The following is a 15,561-nucleotide window of genomic DNA, read 5'->3' as shown; positions in this document are numbered from 1 at the left end:
GCTTATTGACCTATGTACCAGTTCATAAAATTCTTTCTATGCTCCTCTGAATTTTTCATATTAATAATTTATTATAATACATTATTATTCTATTATATTCATGTGTCATGGTTTGTCTAGTTATTCCCCAACTGATGAATATCTATTTTGATTCCAGTTGTTCACTACTATTAAAAAGTTTGAACATTTGGTTAGGCAAAGAATTTTTCTTTTTCTTTTACTTTCTTGTGGTATATCCCTAGAAGTGGGATCCTTATATCAAAGCATATGGACATCTTGGTCAATTTCTTTGTATAATTAGAACTCATTTTTTCTCATCTGAAAGGGTTGCTCTTTGAAAGAAAAATTAGACTTATTCAAAGTACCTCCAGAGTGTGTTTTTGGAGTAGGGGTTCTTAATAATCCTGGGCAAGGGAACAATTCAGGTGGTCTAAGAATTTGGATGGGGGGAAAGTAATATCTTTGATATGATATAATAAGTTTCTTTTTAAAACCTAGATATTAGAGCAATTAGGTAGCTGAACATGTAGAGAGCCAGACCTGGAGTTGGGAGGACCTGTATTTAAATGTAGCCTCAGACACTTCCTAGCTTTGTGACCCTGAACAAGTCACTTGACCCCAGTTGCCTAGCCCTTACCATTCCTCTGCCTTAGAAGCAAAACTTAGTATCCCTTCTAAGACAGAAAGTAAGGGCTTTGGTTTTGTTTGGTTGGTTTTGTTTTTTTCTTTTTTTTAAGGAAAATTCCTGTGTTGGGTTGAATTTGACTCCTGAGGGCCCTTTCCAACTCTAAGCTTTTATGGGTCTATAATTTATTGCTTTGTCTTATCTATACTGAGATAAAATGTTAGAAAGAATAACATGATTTCTAGAGTAGAAAAAAACATTAGATGGGGCATCAGATGTCCCACTCCAAAGCCAGCATCTGGAGAGAAACTCCTTTCTGATTCCTCCATCCTTCATTGTTTATTTTAAAGTTTCCTCCTCTCCCTTTCTCCCTCTTACATTCCTCTTCTCCCAACCATGTATAACATACAAACAATTGATTGTAAACACACGGACTCACATAAGATACTTGATCCCACCAGGGATGCCTTCATCCAGAAAAGCAGCCTGGATAAGTTTCTGGTAAGTATTACTCAGAACTCTCCTGGTTCTTAACTGCAGCTTTTCATCTAGAAAGGGAGAGAATAAGGCTATGTATGACCTGGTATACACATCTGCCCACCAAACCCTGGGTCTGAAGGAATGAAGGTTAAAAAGGAAGGCAGGGAATGAGCTTTCCTAAATGTTGTCATTCTTAACACTTACCTTTCTTCTTAAGAATTGATACCAAGTATAGTTTCCAAAGCAGAAGACCAGCAAGGCTAGGCAATGGGGGTTAAGTGACTTGCCCAGGGTCACACAACTTGGAAGTGTCTGAGGCCAGATTTAAACCCAGGACCTCCAATCTCTAGGCTTGGCTCTCAACCCACTGGGCCACCCAGCTGCCCCCTCAGTTCACTCTTTTTAAAGTTGGTGGTATCTACTGTAGAAAGGTTTCCACCCCAAATGGTAAAAGAATAATAATTTTCAAAAGTTTGAGCATTCAAAAAAGTAAGTCATTAACTATCCAGAGTGATTTATTCTGCAAGAGTGCTAGATGGCTGAAGTTTTTTTTTTTTCCTGTACTTAGAAGAAAGAAAAAAAAGCTTTTTGTTAAATCTCTAATTCCCAAAAATAGTTGGGAATTCTTAATGAAGGTTCCTAGTGCTGACATCTTTCATTCCCAAAAAAACATTCACTATTACATTAGCTATTCATTCATTAATTATTGATTTGTGTTTATTAGGCATGTCCTATAAAAGTTTGTGAAATCCTCCTACACAGAGTTATTGAAATGGCTACCATCAGATAAATACATTGACTGTTGGTTTAAATAACACAGACCAAGTGGCTGAGCCTTTTGTAAGTATTTGAGTATTAAATGACTGATCTAAATCACATGCACTTTTAAAAATAAAATATACACTTCTACTAAACAATAAAAACAATAGCTAGTATTTATATAGTGCTTTAAAGTTTATAAGATACTTGAAAAATATTATCTCATTTTATCCTCAGAACACTGCTGGGAGATGGGAGCTATTATGAGACCTTTTTATGAATAAAAGAAACTGGGGCAAATGGAGGATAAGTGGCTTGCCCAAGGTCAATCAATCAATAAATATTTTTTTAAACCCTTACCTTCCTTCTTGGAGCCAATACACAGTATTGGCAGAAGAGTGGCAAGGGCTAGGCAATGGGGGTCAAGTGACTTGCCCAGGGTCACACAGCTGGGAAGTGTCTGAGGCCAGATTTGAACCCAGGACCTCCTGTCTCTAGGCCTGGTTCTCAATCCACTGAGCTACCCAGCTGCCCCTAAACAATACATATTTATTAAGTAATACTAAGTGCCAGAAACTGTGCTAAGAATTGCAAATGGAAAAAGAGGCAAAAGGCTCTCTGCCCTCAAGAAACTTACAATCTGTTTGGGAGACAACATGCAAACAAAACATAAAAAAACAAGCTATGTTCAGGATAAACAGAAAATAATTTACAGAGATATGGCACTGGAATTATGAGGGGTTGGGATGATTTCCTTTAGAAGATAGGATTTTAGTTGGGACTTAATGAAAACCAGAAACACATAACTAGAATGTGTTTGAGGTTAGATTTAAACTCAGATCTTCCTGAACCCCAATCCAACTCTCTTTCCACTCTGCCACCAGGCAACTCACAAACTAGCAAAATTTTCATTGAAATTTAAGATAAAACCTGGAGGAAAATCTAAAGAAATATAAATTCCAAAGTATGAGTTGGAAGACTTTATCTGCCTAGAACTTAGCTGTTACCAATGTCTAAGTTTCCAGGATAAAATAGAATTCATTCTCATCCTTTCCTTGGGGTGGTGCTGTTTCAATATTCAGTTTTTGGCACAGCACTAAGTTATCTTGATTCAAACTTTGGACTCCTTTTAGTGACTGATTTGAAAGATTTGATCTTTCCTGAAAAATCTCAGTTAGCCTTCCCTGTATCAATTGCCCAGGGAGAAACCATATCCTCCTCTTCCATGTGCTAAAAGCCCTCAAATTCTTCCTCTGGCCTGGCCAGCAGAAAGAAGAAAATGGATGGCTCAAAGCCTAGTTTCACAAGACTCTTCTCGTTGATGGAGATAGATCACTCAATGCTCTTGCCTCCTTGAGAAGCAAAATTGGTGAGCTCTCAGCCCTTTCTGCTTTCAAAGGGTTACAAGTACATTAAGGGAGTTTGTAATAGAAATGAGCCTCCATGACGGACTTTTTCTAATGAGGAAGAGGTTATTCTGACACTTGCCTTTTGCCATCACTCCCATCTCCCAATCAACTCCATAGCTGAAGTTAAACAAAAATTGTTTATATTTTCATAGAAGTAGCATTACCTTGTGATAGTTTCTCTTGGTTTTTACTACCTTGGTTCAGACTTCTTTTTATTTCTTAAAGGAGTTTTCTCTCTATTTTTTCCTCTGAACATTTTAAAAAATACTGACAGAAGAGCTTTAAAAGGTTATATATATATATATATATTTATTTATATATATGTAGGGGTAGCTGGTGGCTCAGTAGACAGAAAGTCAGGTCTGGAGACCAGAGGTTTGGGGTTCAAATCTGACCTCAGACACTTCCTAGCTCTGTGACCCTGGGCACGTCACTTAGTCACTTAACCCCCATTGCCTAGCCCTTATCACCCTTCTGTCTTGGTACCAATACTTATGGAGGCAGCTGGATGGCTCAGTAGACAGAGCCCTTACTACTCTTCTGCCTTAGAACAAATACATAGTATGGATTCTAAGACCGAGATAAAAAAATACTTAGTATCAGGATTTTTTTTTAAAGAAAGAAAAAAAGGAAAATTTTCTTGTACTCACACTCCTTAAGAGCACTCTGTTCTGGTGGGGAAAACACTCGGCACTTGTGATCTGATTTTCTCCTCTTTCTCGCTGACCCTTTGAATGGAGCTTTATCAAAGAGAGACAGACAAGAGTTACAAGGTATATTTGAAGATGTGAGACTGCTAAGGCTCCTTTGGCATTAGCCTTTATGCATATAGGACCTTGTGATCAGAGAAGACCCTGGTCCTACATTCCTGCATTTTCCTTATTGGGACACCATTGGTATTCTAGTCAGGAGCCCTTAATCCTGGCTTCTCTAAAGAGACTTCTCTGCCAGTCTCTTCAGGGATTCTACCACTCACTAGGTTCTGATGCCCATTCTACCACTAATACTTGTGTGATCTTAGCAAATCACTTCCCTTCTTTGGGTCTTCAGTTTCCTCATATATTATAAATTCAGGAGGTAGGAGGAGATGGTCTTTAAGATCCCTTTCAGTTCTATATTTATGATTCAATAATCTCCTTCAAATAAACACTTACCCTGGCTTCCAAGAAACCAAACTCCATGAAGAGGTACAGGATAAACCAATACGTAGGACAAAGCAGTATAGGCTAAACTGCAGACTAGGGTTCTTTAAAGAACCTAAGAGCTAAGGAAGTTTTTCATTTGTGGAAGAAATGAACTAAGCCCATCAAGCAACTAACTCACAGAAATTTCTAGGCTTGAGGAAGGTCTTTCATTTATTCCACAAGTATTTATTAAGAAACTTTTAAGGAATTAAGAGTCAGGTCTTGAGATAGGAGGTCCTGGCGTCACATCTGTCCTCAGACAATGTGATCCTGGGTAAGTCATTTAACCCCTATTGCCTAGTCCTTACCATTCCTCTGCTTTGGAAGCTATACTTGATATTGATTCTAAGATGAAAGAGAAGAAAGAGAGGAAGGAAGGAAGGAAGGAAGGAAGGAAGGAAGGAAGGAAGGAAGGAAGGAAGGAAGGAAGGAAGGAAGGAAGGAAGGAAGGAAGGAAGGAAGGAAGAAAGGAAGAAAGAAAGAAAGGAAGAAAGAAAGAAAGAAAGAAAGAAAGAAAGAAAGAAAGAAAGAAAGAAAGAAAGAAAGAAAGAAAGAAAGAAAGAAAGAAAGAAAGAAAGAAAGAAAGAAAGAAAGAAAGAAAGAAAGAAAGAAAGAAAGAAAGAAAGAAAGAAGGAAATTTCTATATGCAGACAATTATGATAGGCAAAAGTCAAAAACAGTTCCTGACCTCAAGGAACTTAGATTCTATAGGGGTGGGGATGATTTGTACACAGGAAAGTCAATGTAAAATAAATATAAAGTAAGCGTAAAGTAATTTTCTGTGCATCAGGACAATTTTCTGTGCAACCAGGAGCATCAGAAAACATCTTGTGTAGGAGATAGCTCTTTGGCTGGGCCTTCAAGGAACCTAGAGATTCTAGGAAGTAGAGTGGAGAAAAGTATCCCAGACAGAAGGAACTTCTTGTGCAAGAGATGGGTTGTCATGTCCAAGAACATCGAATAAAACAATTTGGCTAAATAAGGAATAATGTATAATCATTCTGGAAAGATAGGCTGGAGCCAGATTGAGAAGAACTCTGAAAGCTAAACTGATTAGTTTTTAGATAGCTCAGTGGCACAGTAGATAGAGAGCTAGACCTAGAGACAGGAGGGCTTTGGGGTCAAATCTAGACTCAGACATGTCCTAGCTATGTGACCCTGGGCAAGTCACTTAACCCTGTTTGCCTAGCCCTTACCTCTCTCCTGCCTTGGAACCAATACTGAGTACCAGTTCTAAGACAGAAAGTAAGGGTTTATTTTTTTTTAAGTAAACAGGAATTTGTATTTGATCTCCTAGAGACAATAGGTAACCACTAGAGTTTTGTTGTTGTTTTTTAACCTTTACCTTCCACCTTAGAGTTAATACTCTGTATTGGTTTCAAGGCAAGGGCTTAAGTAACTTGACCACAGTCACACAGCTAGGAAGTGTCTGAGTCAATTTGTCTCTAGGTCTGACTCTCTATCCACTGAGCCACCTCAGCTGCCCCCAAATTATTTTAAGCCATGACATTAACATATCTTAACGTCTTTAGCTCCATGAGATGTCAAGGCTTAAAATTCCATCATCCCTGAACTCAGTTCTATTGCATGGGCTAGAGGTAAATCTAAAAAGTTTGGGTATATATTTCTCAATTGATGCAAAACTCAAGAAAATAATGAGGGAATGTGTGATGAGATAACTAGAGTGCTGAACCTGAAATCAGGAAGACCTGAGTTTATCTCCTCTCTTGAACTCTTAATATCATCTGATCCTAAGCTACTTAGTTAGCTTCATTGGACCTCAGTTTCCCCATTTATACAAATGGAATAACAATAGCACTTAGTTTGTTGTTACAAAGGTCAAATGAGGGGGCAGCTGGGTGGCTCAGTGGATTGAGAGCCAGGTTCAGAGATGGGAGGTGCTGGGTTGAAATTTGGCCTCAGACACTTCCTATCTGTGTGACCCTGGGAAAGTCACTTGACCCCCATTGCCTAGCCCTTACCACTCTTCTGCCTTAGAGCCAATACACAGTATTGATTCTAAGATAGAAGGTAAAGGTTTAAAAAAAAGAGGTCAAATGAGGTAATGTATTAACACATTACATAAACATGAGTGATTATTAATTCTACTTTTAAAATGAAGATTCATCCAGAAAATGTCAAAAAGGTAGGATATTATGTTGAATGCTATCCATCTTTTCTTATAAGCCATTTTGGCTAATAGCCCAAATAATTAGCTGTTGGCAATTGAGAGTTGTCCATTCACAGCCATAAATCTGAATAAAAGGAGAGGAGACACCAGAATCTTAGAATCTATGAGCTCGAAGGAGCCTCAGGCATCCTTGATTGTAAATGAATTCAAGCCTGGAGAAGCCCATCACAACGACTGTGCTATGATGGCATAATAAGAGTTGGTCCCTAATCTGAACTTTAGTTCAGGAAGTTCTCTTCCCTAAGGAAGAGAAGGGAAACCAGCAACACAGGACACCTAAATGTAGCTCCTGACTGGCAAAGTCGTCAGCTTCCGCCATTATGTTCAGCTGGTCCTCTTGCGTCTTGTCTGCAGACTTGACATTGCCTGGGCAGTTACATACAGGGTCTAAAAGCAAAGAAAGGAAAAATGATGTGAACTACCAGTAGGAATAAAGGACTATTAAATGTCTGCTTCTGTTTGTCTCCCCTTTCTGCTCAGAGCACCTTGATGGAATTCCCCGTTTTATTCACTTTTGCATAACTGACACTGGTCTCCTTACTGTTCTTCACAAAATACACTCCACATCCCACTGGAATGCTCTCCCTCCTCATCCTCCAGTTCCTAAATTCCCTGGCTTCCTTCAAGTCCCAGCTAAAATTCCATTTTCTGCAAAAAGCCTTTTCTGATCTCCTTTACAGTTAATCCCTGGAAGGGCAGCTAAGTGGCTCAATAGATAGAGAATCAACCCTAAAGAAAAGAGGTCCTGAGGTTAAATCTGACCTAGCTGTGTGACCCCAGACAAGTCTCTTAACCCCAAATGCCTAGCCCTTACCACTCTTCTGACTTAGAACTAATATTTGTACCAATTCTAAGAAAGAAGATAAGGATTAAAAAGAAAAGTAAAATGGGCTCAGAGATGCAGTAAAATACCAGATTTGGCTTCAAAAGTCATGAGTTCAAAACCTACCTCAAACACTTTCTAGCTTTGTGACCCTGGGGAAACTGCTTAATCTGACCTAGTTTCCTCATCTGAAAGAGTTAAATTCAATGGCCTCTAAACTACTTTCCACATTTAAATCTATTTTCCTACAATTTAGCTTTTTTTTATGAACACTTATCTTCCTTCCTAGAATCAATACCACATACTGGTTCTAATACATAATATTGATTCTAAGGAGAAGAGTGGTAAGAGCTAGGCAATGGGGATCAAGTGACTTGCCCAGGGTCATATAGCTAGAAAGTATTTGAGTCCATATTTGAACCCAGGACCTCTTATCTCCAGGCTTGACTCTGTCTACTGAGCCACCTACCTACCCCACAATTTAGCTTTAAGAAGTATTAGATTTTCCCTCCTTGAAGATCTTTTAGCAAATGATGACTACTTATCAGTTATGTTATCATAGGGGTTCCCTTCATGTAGGCATTGGATTAGATGATTACTAAGGTCCCTTTCAACACTCAGATTCTATCATTCTGTGGTTATGGTCAGTGCCATATTCCCCTATTTGACCATAATGCTTTCTCTGAGAAAAGGGATCATGTCTTATAAAAGCCTGGTATATCCCCTAGTGCTCAATAAAGTGTTCTCAGTGTACTAACCACTTAATAAATGTCTGAAAATTTTTTAAAGACAACCGCCAAGGTAGCACACATTTGTAGTCCCTGCTACTAGAGGGGCCAAAGCTAATGAGTTCTGGAGTTCTGAGCTTTGGTTAATCTAAAGCCAATCAGATGTCTGAATTAGGCAGTTAACTGATTGAAGTTGGAGCCAGAGCAGGTCAAAATTTCCACAGTTGGGGGGAGGAAGGAAGGAAGGAAGGAAGGAAGGAAGGAAGGAAGGAAGGAAGGAAGGAAGGAAGGAAGGAAGGAAGGAAGGAAGGAAGGAAGGAAGGAAGGAAGGAAGGAAGGAAGGAAGGAAGGAAGGAAGGAAGGAAGGAAGGAAGGAAGGAAGGGAGGAGGGAGGGAGGGAGGGAGGAGGGAGGGAGGGAGGGAGGAGGGAGGGAGGGAGGGAGGGAGGAGGGAGGGAAGGAGGGAGGAGGGAGGGAGGGAGGGAGGGAGGATGGAAGGAGGGAAGGAAGGAGGGAGGGAGGAAGGAAGGAAGGAAGGAAGGAAGGAAGGAAGGAAGGAAGGAAGGAAGGAAGGAAGGAAGGAGGGAGGAAGGAAGGAAGGAAGGAAGGAAGGAAGGAAGGAAGGAAGGAAGGAAGGAAGGAAGGAAGGAAGGAAGGAAGGAAGGAAGGAAGGAAGGAAGGAAGGAAGGAAGGAAGGAAGGAAGGAAGGAAGGAGGGAAGGAGGGAAGGAGGGAAAGAGGGAAGGAGGGAAGGAGGGAAGGAAGGAAGGAAGGAAGGAAGGAAGGAAGGAAGGAAGGAAGGAAGGAAGGAAGGAAGGAAGGAAGGAAGGAAGGAAGGAAGGAAGGAAGGAAGGAAGGAAGGAAGGAAGGAAGGAAGGAAGGAAGGAATGGACAGAAACATGTAAAAGAACCCAGATAGTCCTCTGAGTTCCAGATCTGAGCAGCATCAGGGTATGGAGAATGAAGGGAGTGGTGAAGCTTCTCTATTTAGGGCACTCCTTTCCTCCTCAAAAAATTTTAGGGTCTTTTTTTCTATATCACATGAAGGGTACAATTTTCAATAATCATTTTCTGACATTTTTATTATGTATTCTCCCCCTTCCCCAAGATGGCAGATAATATGATCTAGGTTGTACATTTCTTATTATACAATACATATTTCCCCATTCATCATGTTGTGAAAGAAGACACATGTTGCTAACACTAGAGAAAAATTCATGGAGGAAATAAAGTGAAAAATGATATACTTTAATCTGCATTCAGACTTTGTCAGTTCCTTGTAGAGCAATGGATTGCCTTTTTCATCATAGGTCCCTTGGAGTTGTCCTGGATCCTTGCATTACTGAAAATAGTTAAGTCATTCACAGTTGATCACTGTACTTTGTTATTACTGTGTACTCAGTTCTTCTGATTCTGCTCACTTCACTTTGCATCACTTCATATAAGTCTTTTCAGGGTGGTGGTGGTTGTTTTATGATTGTCTTATTTGTAATTTCATTTGTTTTGTTTGTTTTTAAAACTCTTATCTTCCATCTTAGAATCAGTACCATTTATTGGTTCCAAGGCAGAAGAACAGTAAAAGCTAGGTGATGGGAGTTAAGTGACTGCCCAGGATAAGATAGCTAGGAAGTTTCTGAGGCCAGATTTGAACCCATGATATCCCATCTCTAGAAGTCATCTAACTGTTCCCTACTCCTTCTTTTTTAACTTTATCTGAAGCATAGTAGATTATGTTCTAGCCCTTTACCTTTACTCTGATTGTCTCTCAGCCTTGTGTATTTCTTGTAGACAACATATTGTGAGATTCTAGTTTTTAATGTGCTCTGCTATCCTCTTCCATGAAAGGTGAGTTCATTCTGTTCATATTCAGTTATGATTAATAACTGTGTTTCCCTTCACCATATTTTCCTTTTCTTCTTCTTCTCCTTTCTGCCTTGCCCTATTGATAAATATTTTTGTTCCCCCTCCCTTTTGTCTATCCCTCCCTTTTCTTGTTATCCCTCCCCTTATTACTTCCCTAGAAGGTAAAATGGGTTTCTATAGCTAATAGCACTCAGATGTTATTACCACTTTATACCAGTTCTGATGAGAATAAGGTTTAAGCATTGTCCACCCCTTTCATCTTCCCCTCTATTGTATTGATTCTGCCATTCTTCCTCATATGAGATAATTTACCCCCAATTTTCTCTCCTTTTCTCGTTTCACAGTATATTCTACTTTCTTATCCCTTGATTTTGGTTTTTTTATATCATCCCATCATATCCAACGTACTCCCTGCTTTCTGTCTATGTAGGCTCTTATTCATTGCCCTAATAGTAATAAAGTTCTTAAGTATCTTTCATAGCTTAAGTATTTTAAATAATTTAAGTATCTTAGGTACTTCAAGTATCATAGATATCTTAAGTATCCTAGTTAACACTTTCCCATATAAGAATGTGACCAGTTTAACTTCAAGTCCCTTTAATTTTTTTTCTTATCTTTTTATATTTCCCTTAAATGTCAAATTTGATCTTTGAATTTTCTTTTCAACTCTGGTCATTTTGTCAGGAATGTCTTCTATTTAGTTAAATGTGTATTCCTTCACTGAAGCATCATGTTGAGTTTTGCTGAGTAGATGATTCCTGGTTGTAGTCCTAGATCCTTTTCTTGTGAAATATCATATTTCTTACTTCTAAGTCCTTTAATGTAGAAGTTACTAGTTCTTATATAATTCTGACTGTGGCTCCACAATATTTTAGTTGTGATTTTTTTCTGCCTGCTTGCAATATTTTCTCCTTTGCCTGGGAGTTTCTGGAATTTGGCTATAATAATCCTGGGATTATTAAATTTGGGATCTGGATCTCTTTTGTGGAAAGGAAACTAAAACAAGTTCTAGACTTTCTGCCACTGTGTTGGAAGAAGCAAAAGTAGGAATATTAGAGAGAGAAGAAATTGATAAGACTGACAGTTGGTGGGGGAAGGGGCAACTGGGAGTGGCATATGTAATGGTTTTGTTCAAACATTTATTGTACTGAATTTATTGTAAAACCCTAAACTACCCTTACCCAAACTTTTCTGCATAGAATTCCTTAGATTAGATAAAGTTAGCATAGAAAAATGATAGAGTGATTGAGGGAACTTTATTATTTTGGGGAAAGTAATTAGAAATTAGATTTAGTACATTGGTAACTATAATAAAAATAAGTGACCTTGGGAAGGTCACAACAAAAAAAAGGGACAGTTGTGGAAAGGAAACTAAAACAAGTTCTGGACTTTCTGCCACTGTGTTGGAACAAGCAACAGCGGGAATATTAGAGAGAGAAGAAATTTATAAGACTGACAGTTGGTGGGGAAGGGGCAACTGGGAGTGGCAGTTGGTCATGTGAGGAGCACTTCTTTCCTGGCTTTGGAAGTGGGGGGAGTTTCTTCTTCTTCGTCTCTGGATAGAAGTGCCTCTGTTTTCTTCAGCCCGAAGAGACAGGCCCAACAAGCTCTGAAGGTCAGAACTTTCTTGTTTCTTGCTGTCTACTGTTAAGATTTTTAAATTAAGAAAACTAGCACAGATATAGCATAGACAGGAAAAAGAGAAACCCTCCACCAGCCTGTGAGTCCTGACCTCAGCTCCAAAGCTGAGAAAGACTCAAACCTTATATAGGGAAATCCCTCTTCCTTGATATCTCTCTAATCCGAACTGGTTATTAAAATTAATCTTATTTGAATATTGCAGTCAGATAAGAGGACTATCTTTTCAGGGGGTATAGAGGGAGCTGAACCTCAGGACAGTCATTCAATTACAAATGGTCCTTATCAGACCCCTGCTGGGTGACCAAAGTCTGGGGAAAGGCTTGTCCCTCAGGAGGGTCCATGTTTACCTGCTCTGGGAATCTTTGGCATCAATCCATAGACAAGACATCTCCACAGGCTATCATAAGTGGCCCATTTCTCAGACACCCCATTTTGTTCAAAAATAGCCTCTCGGCAGGGGGCATCTCTCTCCTTTTGCCTCACTGGCAGCCATATTCCCTCTCTCCCTTCAATTACTCCATTCCCTGCTACAAACCTTCCATATCCCCCATTCTTCTTATCCACCTATCTTTCCCTATAAATATTACACTTTTACATAGTGATCAGTGGATTCTTTCAATTTCTATTTGCTCCTCCTGCTCAAGAACATCAAGGCAGTTCTCTTTGATAATTTCTTGCAATATAGTGTCCAACTCCTTTTCTTAATCATGGCTTTCAGGAAGAACAATGTTATAATTAAAATTAATCTTGGAGATTGTATATTAAATTATAATTATTTATTTGTAAAAGTGAGAGAGAGAATGAGAAGTCTAACTAGAAAGTCTCTAAGCTTGTCATGTCTCTTTGATCCCAAGTTCCCAACTAGGAAAGATCATAAGGTCAGATAAGAGCAGGAATACTCAGCCCAGAGAGGAAATCTAGTCTCAAAAGTTTATCCCTTGCTGGCCCTTCAAACCTAATTTAATCCCTCCTACTCAGAGTTTCTAATTGGCCAAGATTTTACTTCAATCCCCACCTTTAGCAGACACATCACATACATTGACTTCTGTTGGTGAGGAATTGCATTGCCACACTGACAAATTAAAGTACATGACTCAATGGTGCCTATTTATAAGGTGAGTCTTCCTGGAATTAGAGTCCCCTAAATATTTAATTCACATACCAGTGATCCTTGGGTTATCTCTCCTCAATCCGTTTTCCAAGTTGGTTGCTTTACCAGTGAGATATTTCTGATTTTTTTTATATTTCTTCATTCTTTTGAATTTGTTTTATTGTTTTCTGTTGTCTCATGAAGTCATTAGCTTCCATTTATTCAATTCTGATTTTTAGGAAGCCCTTTTCTTCTCTGAAGCTTTTGTACTTCCTTTTTTAGAGAGGTATTTTCCTGTTTGAAGATTTGAATTTCCCTTTTTAAAAATTTGTTTTATTCAGAATTTGTTTTCTTCTGTGAGTTCTTGTTCCAAGCTGTTGATTTTTTCTATCATCTTTTCTACTTTTTCTTCTAAGACTCTTATTTGGTTTTTTTTTTTACCCTCTTTTGGAGCTCTTCTAGAAGTTCATTTTGGGCCTGAGATCCCTTCACATTTTCCTTTTAGGGTTCACATATGTCTGTTTCTGAGTTTACATTTTGATCTTTCTTTTTACAGAAATAGTTTTCAAGGGTCAGGACTTTTCTTTGTTTTTTACTCATTTTGGAGGGACTTTTTTGTGATCTTGCCTATATGTTGAACTCAGCTCCTCTTCTGAGATGGAGGGAGTATTTTTCTTTGATTCCTTCAGGTGCCACATACAGTGGATTTAGCTGGATTCCACTCCTCAGCTGCCAATTCCCCCTTGTGCTGTGAGTGCTGGGGTTGTTCCTAATGCCAAGAGTTCCTCCAGGTGTATTTGCAGAGAGTCACTCCTCAAGCTTCTTAGCATTTGCTTGCCCCTGGCTGTTCCTCACTTTGTTGATTCCACTGTTCTCACCTCTTGCCTCAATGGGAGAAGGGTTCTTCCTGCTGTCCCTCTACATTTTCTTCTGCTGAAACCCTGATTCTCTCTGTCTTCTGCTGGTTCTCTAGTCCTCAAATTTCAATAACAAATCATAAAAAAAAAGCATCAATAGGAAAGATGAAAACATCTGGTGGCCCCTTTTCTTGAACAAAGAGAAGGAAGGAAAAATATGCCCATGTAAGAGGACTTCTTATTCAGGCCCAACCCTTCAGTTTCCAGTCCAGTATCTCAGAAGCAGGAAATCATTGACTCTTCTAAAATATGCAAACCTTCACCTAATTTGGTAACCCTTTGCTAGCAATAGACCATAACACCATTTTAAAACTACGAACCAATTTTTTTTTACTCACAATTGAGTTTCACACTTCTTGCTACTGGTTTCTCTAGGGGTTTCATTCTGTGGTTTTTAATTAGATATGGAAACCATTTTCTTAATTAATTTCTTAATACCTTAAGTAGTTATCCAACCCAGATTCTAATCCATTCAAATGTTGTTGGCTAACCTGAAATCAGGATAGACCACTGTGGGGGTGGGAGGGGGGGAAAGGCAGTTTGGTACAAAAAAACAAAACAACCCTAAACTTGGGGTTCCAGGACTTTAAATTAAATCCAGGTTTTGATATTTATCACCTTTGTGACCTTAAGCTACATAATCTCTCTGTGATTAAGTCACTCTCTATGGGTCTTAGTTTTGCTGTTGTTGTTATTGCTGTTCATTTGTTTCAATTGCATCCAACTCTTTTTTACTCCATTTGGAGTTTTCTTGGCAAAGTACTGAAGTAGTTTGCCATTTCTCATCTCATTTTATAAATGAGGAAATTGAGACAAATAGTGTTAAATTGCTTGCCAAGTATCACACAGCTAGTAAGGCCTGAGGCCATATTTGAACTCAAGACTTCCTGACTCCAGGGCTCTATCCACTGGGCTCTATCCACCTAGATACCCTAAGGTCTCAGTTTGCTCATCAATAAAACATGACAATATACTCATTGGTCCCTAAATTTCCTTCCAGCTCTAAATCTGAGATTCTATGATTTAGAGGCAATGAGATTTCTCTAAGAAGAAATTTGCTTATAAATAGTTCTTTCGAGATATCAGAGTGGAAGGATATCTATAAGTACTTGAGCAGAAGGGAACCAATGAGCATAGCTCCATAGATACTTCAAGATGCTCACTCTCTGTTTTATAGGTGAACAGGCTGAGACCAAAAATGATGGAAGTGACTTTCTGAAGCCAGTTAGTAGTGCTCACTTGTAGGACCTATTCCTCTTGCAGACCATACAAATGTATTTTCTATTTCATAAAAAAGAGTGTGGGCTACACAGTACTCAGAATGATTAGATTATGATTAGATTGTAATGTCCTTTAGGGTGGGGGCTGTCTTTGGCTTTTTGTGTGTGTGTAGTATCTTCAGAGCTTAGCACAGTGCCTAGCACATAGTAAGCACTTAATGTTTATTGATTAATTGGAATAGAGCCAGAATACCCTAGTCTGGGTCCTGACTTCATCATCTTGACTTTTAGCTGTTTTGAGACTTAATTTAGAATATTGGTTGAATGAAGTGGGGGGGGGGGGAGGGAAGAGAGAGGTATTTAGCCAGGAGAAGAAAAGATTCTGGAGGATAAGATAGGTAGCTGTCCTCAAGGATCTGAATGTCATATGGAAAAGGGATTAGATATATCCTGTTTTATAACTAACTGAAAGAACCAAAAGTAAGAAGCAAAGGGACAAATTTAGATTTGCTATCAGGAAAAACTTCCTGACAATTTCAGCTATCGGTGGGTGGAATGGGCTATGCAGAGAGGTAGTGGGCTTCTCCTCTTCAGAAGTCTTCAAGTGGAGGCTGGATCATCATTTGTCTGATA

General features: G+C 38.9%; 1 protein-coding gene across 1 annotated transcript in view; it reads right to left on the bottom strand.

Moving 5' to 3' along the window:
- Positions 1–7,425, bottom strand: part of NUGGC (nuclear GTPase, germinal center associated) — a 97,665-nt gene extending 90,240 nt beyond the window's left edge. Inside the window, exons 1-3 of the mRNA XM_016428625.2 lie at positions 6,925–7,425; positions 3,924–4,013; positions 1,065–1,173 (exon numbers count right to left, since the gene is read on the bottom strand). Of these exons, the coding sequence (XP_016284111.2) occupies positions 1,065–1,173; positions 3,924–4,013; positions 6,925–6,967 (242 nt within the window). The 5' untranslated portion in view covers positions 6,968–7,425. The remainder of the gene's footprint in view (positions 1–1,064; positions 1,174–3,923; positions 4,014–6,924) is intronic.
- Positions 7,426–15,561: the final 8,136 nt, after the last annotated feature.

Source organism: Monodelphis domestica, chromosome 1 (assembly GCF_027887165.1).
Source record: "Monodelphis domestica isolate mMonDom1 chromosome 1, mMonDom1.pri, whole genome shotgun sequence".
In the NCBI taxonomy this organism is placed as follows: Eukaryota; Metazoa; Chordata; class Mammalia; order Didelphimorphia; family Didelphidae; genus Monodelphis; species Monodelphis domestica.
This window is presented reverse-complemented; position numbering and strand designations above follow the sequence as displayed.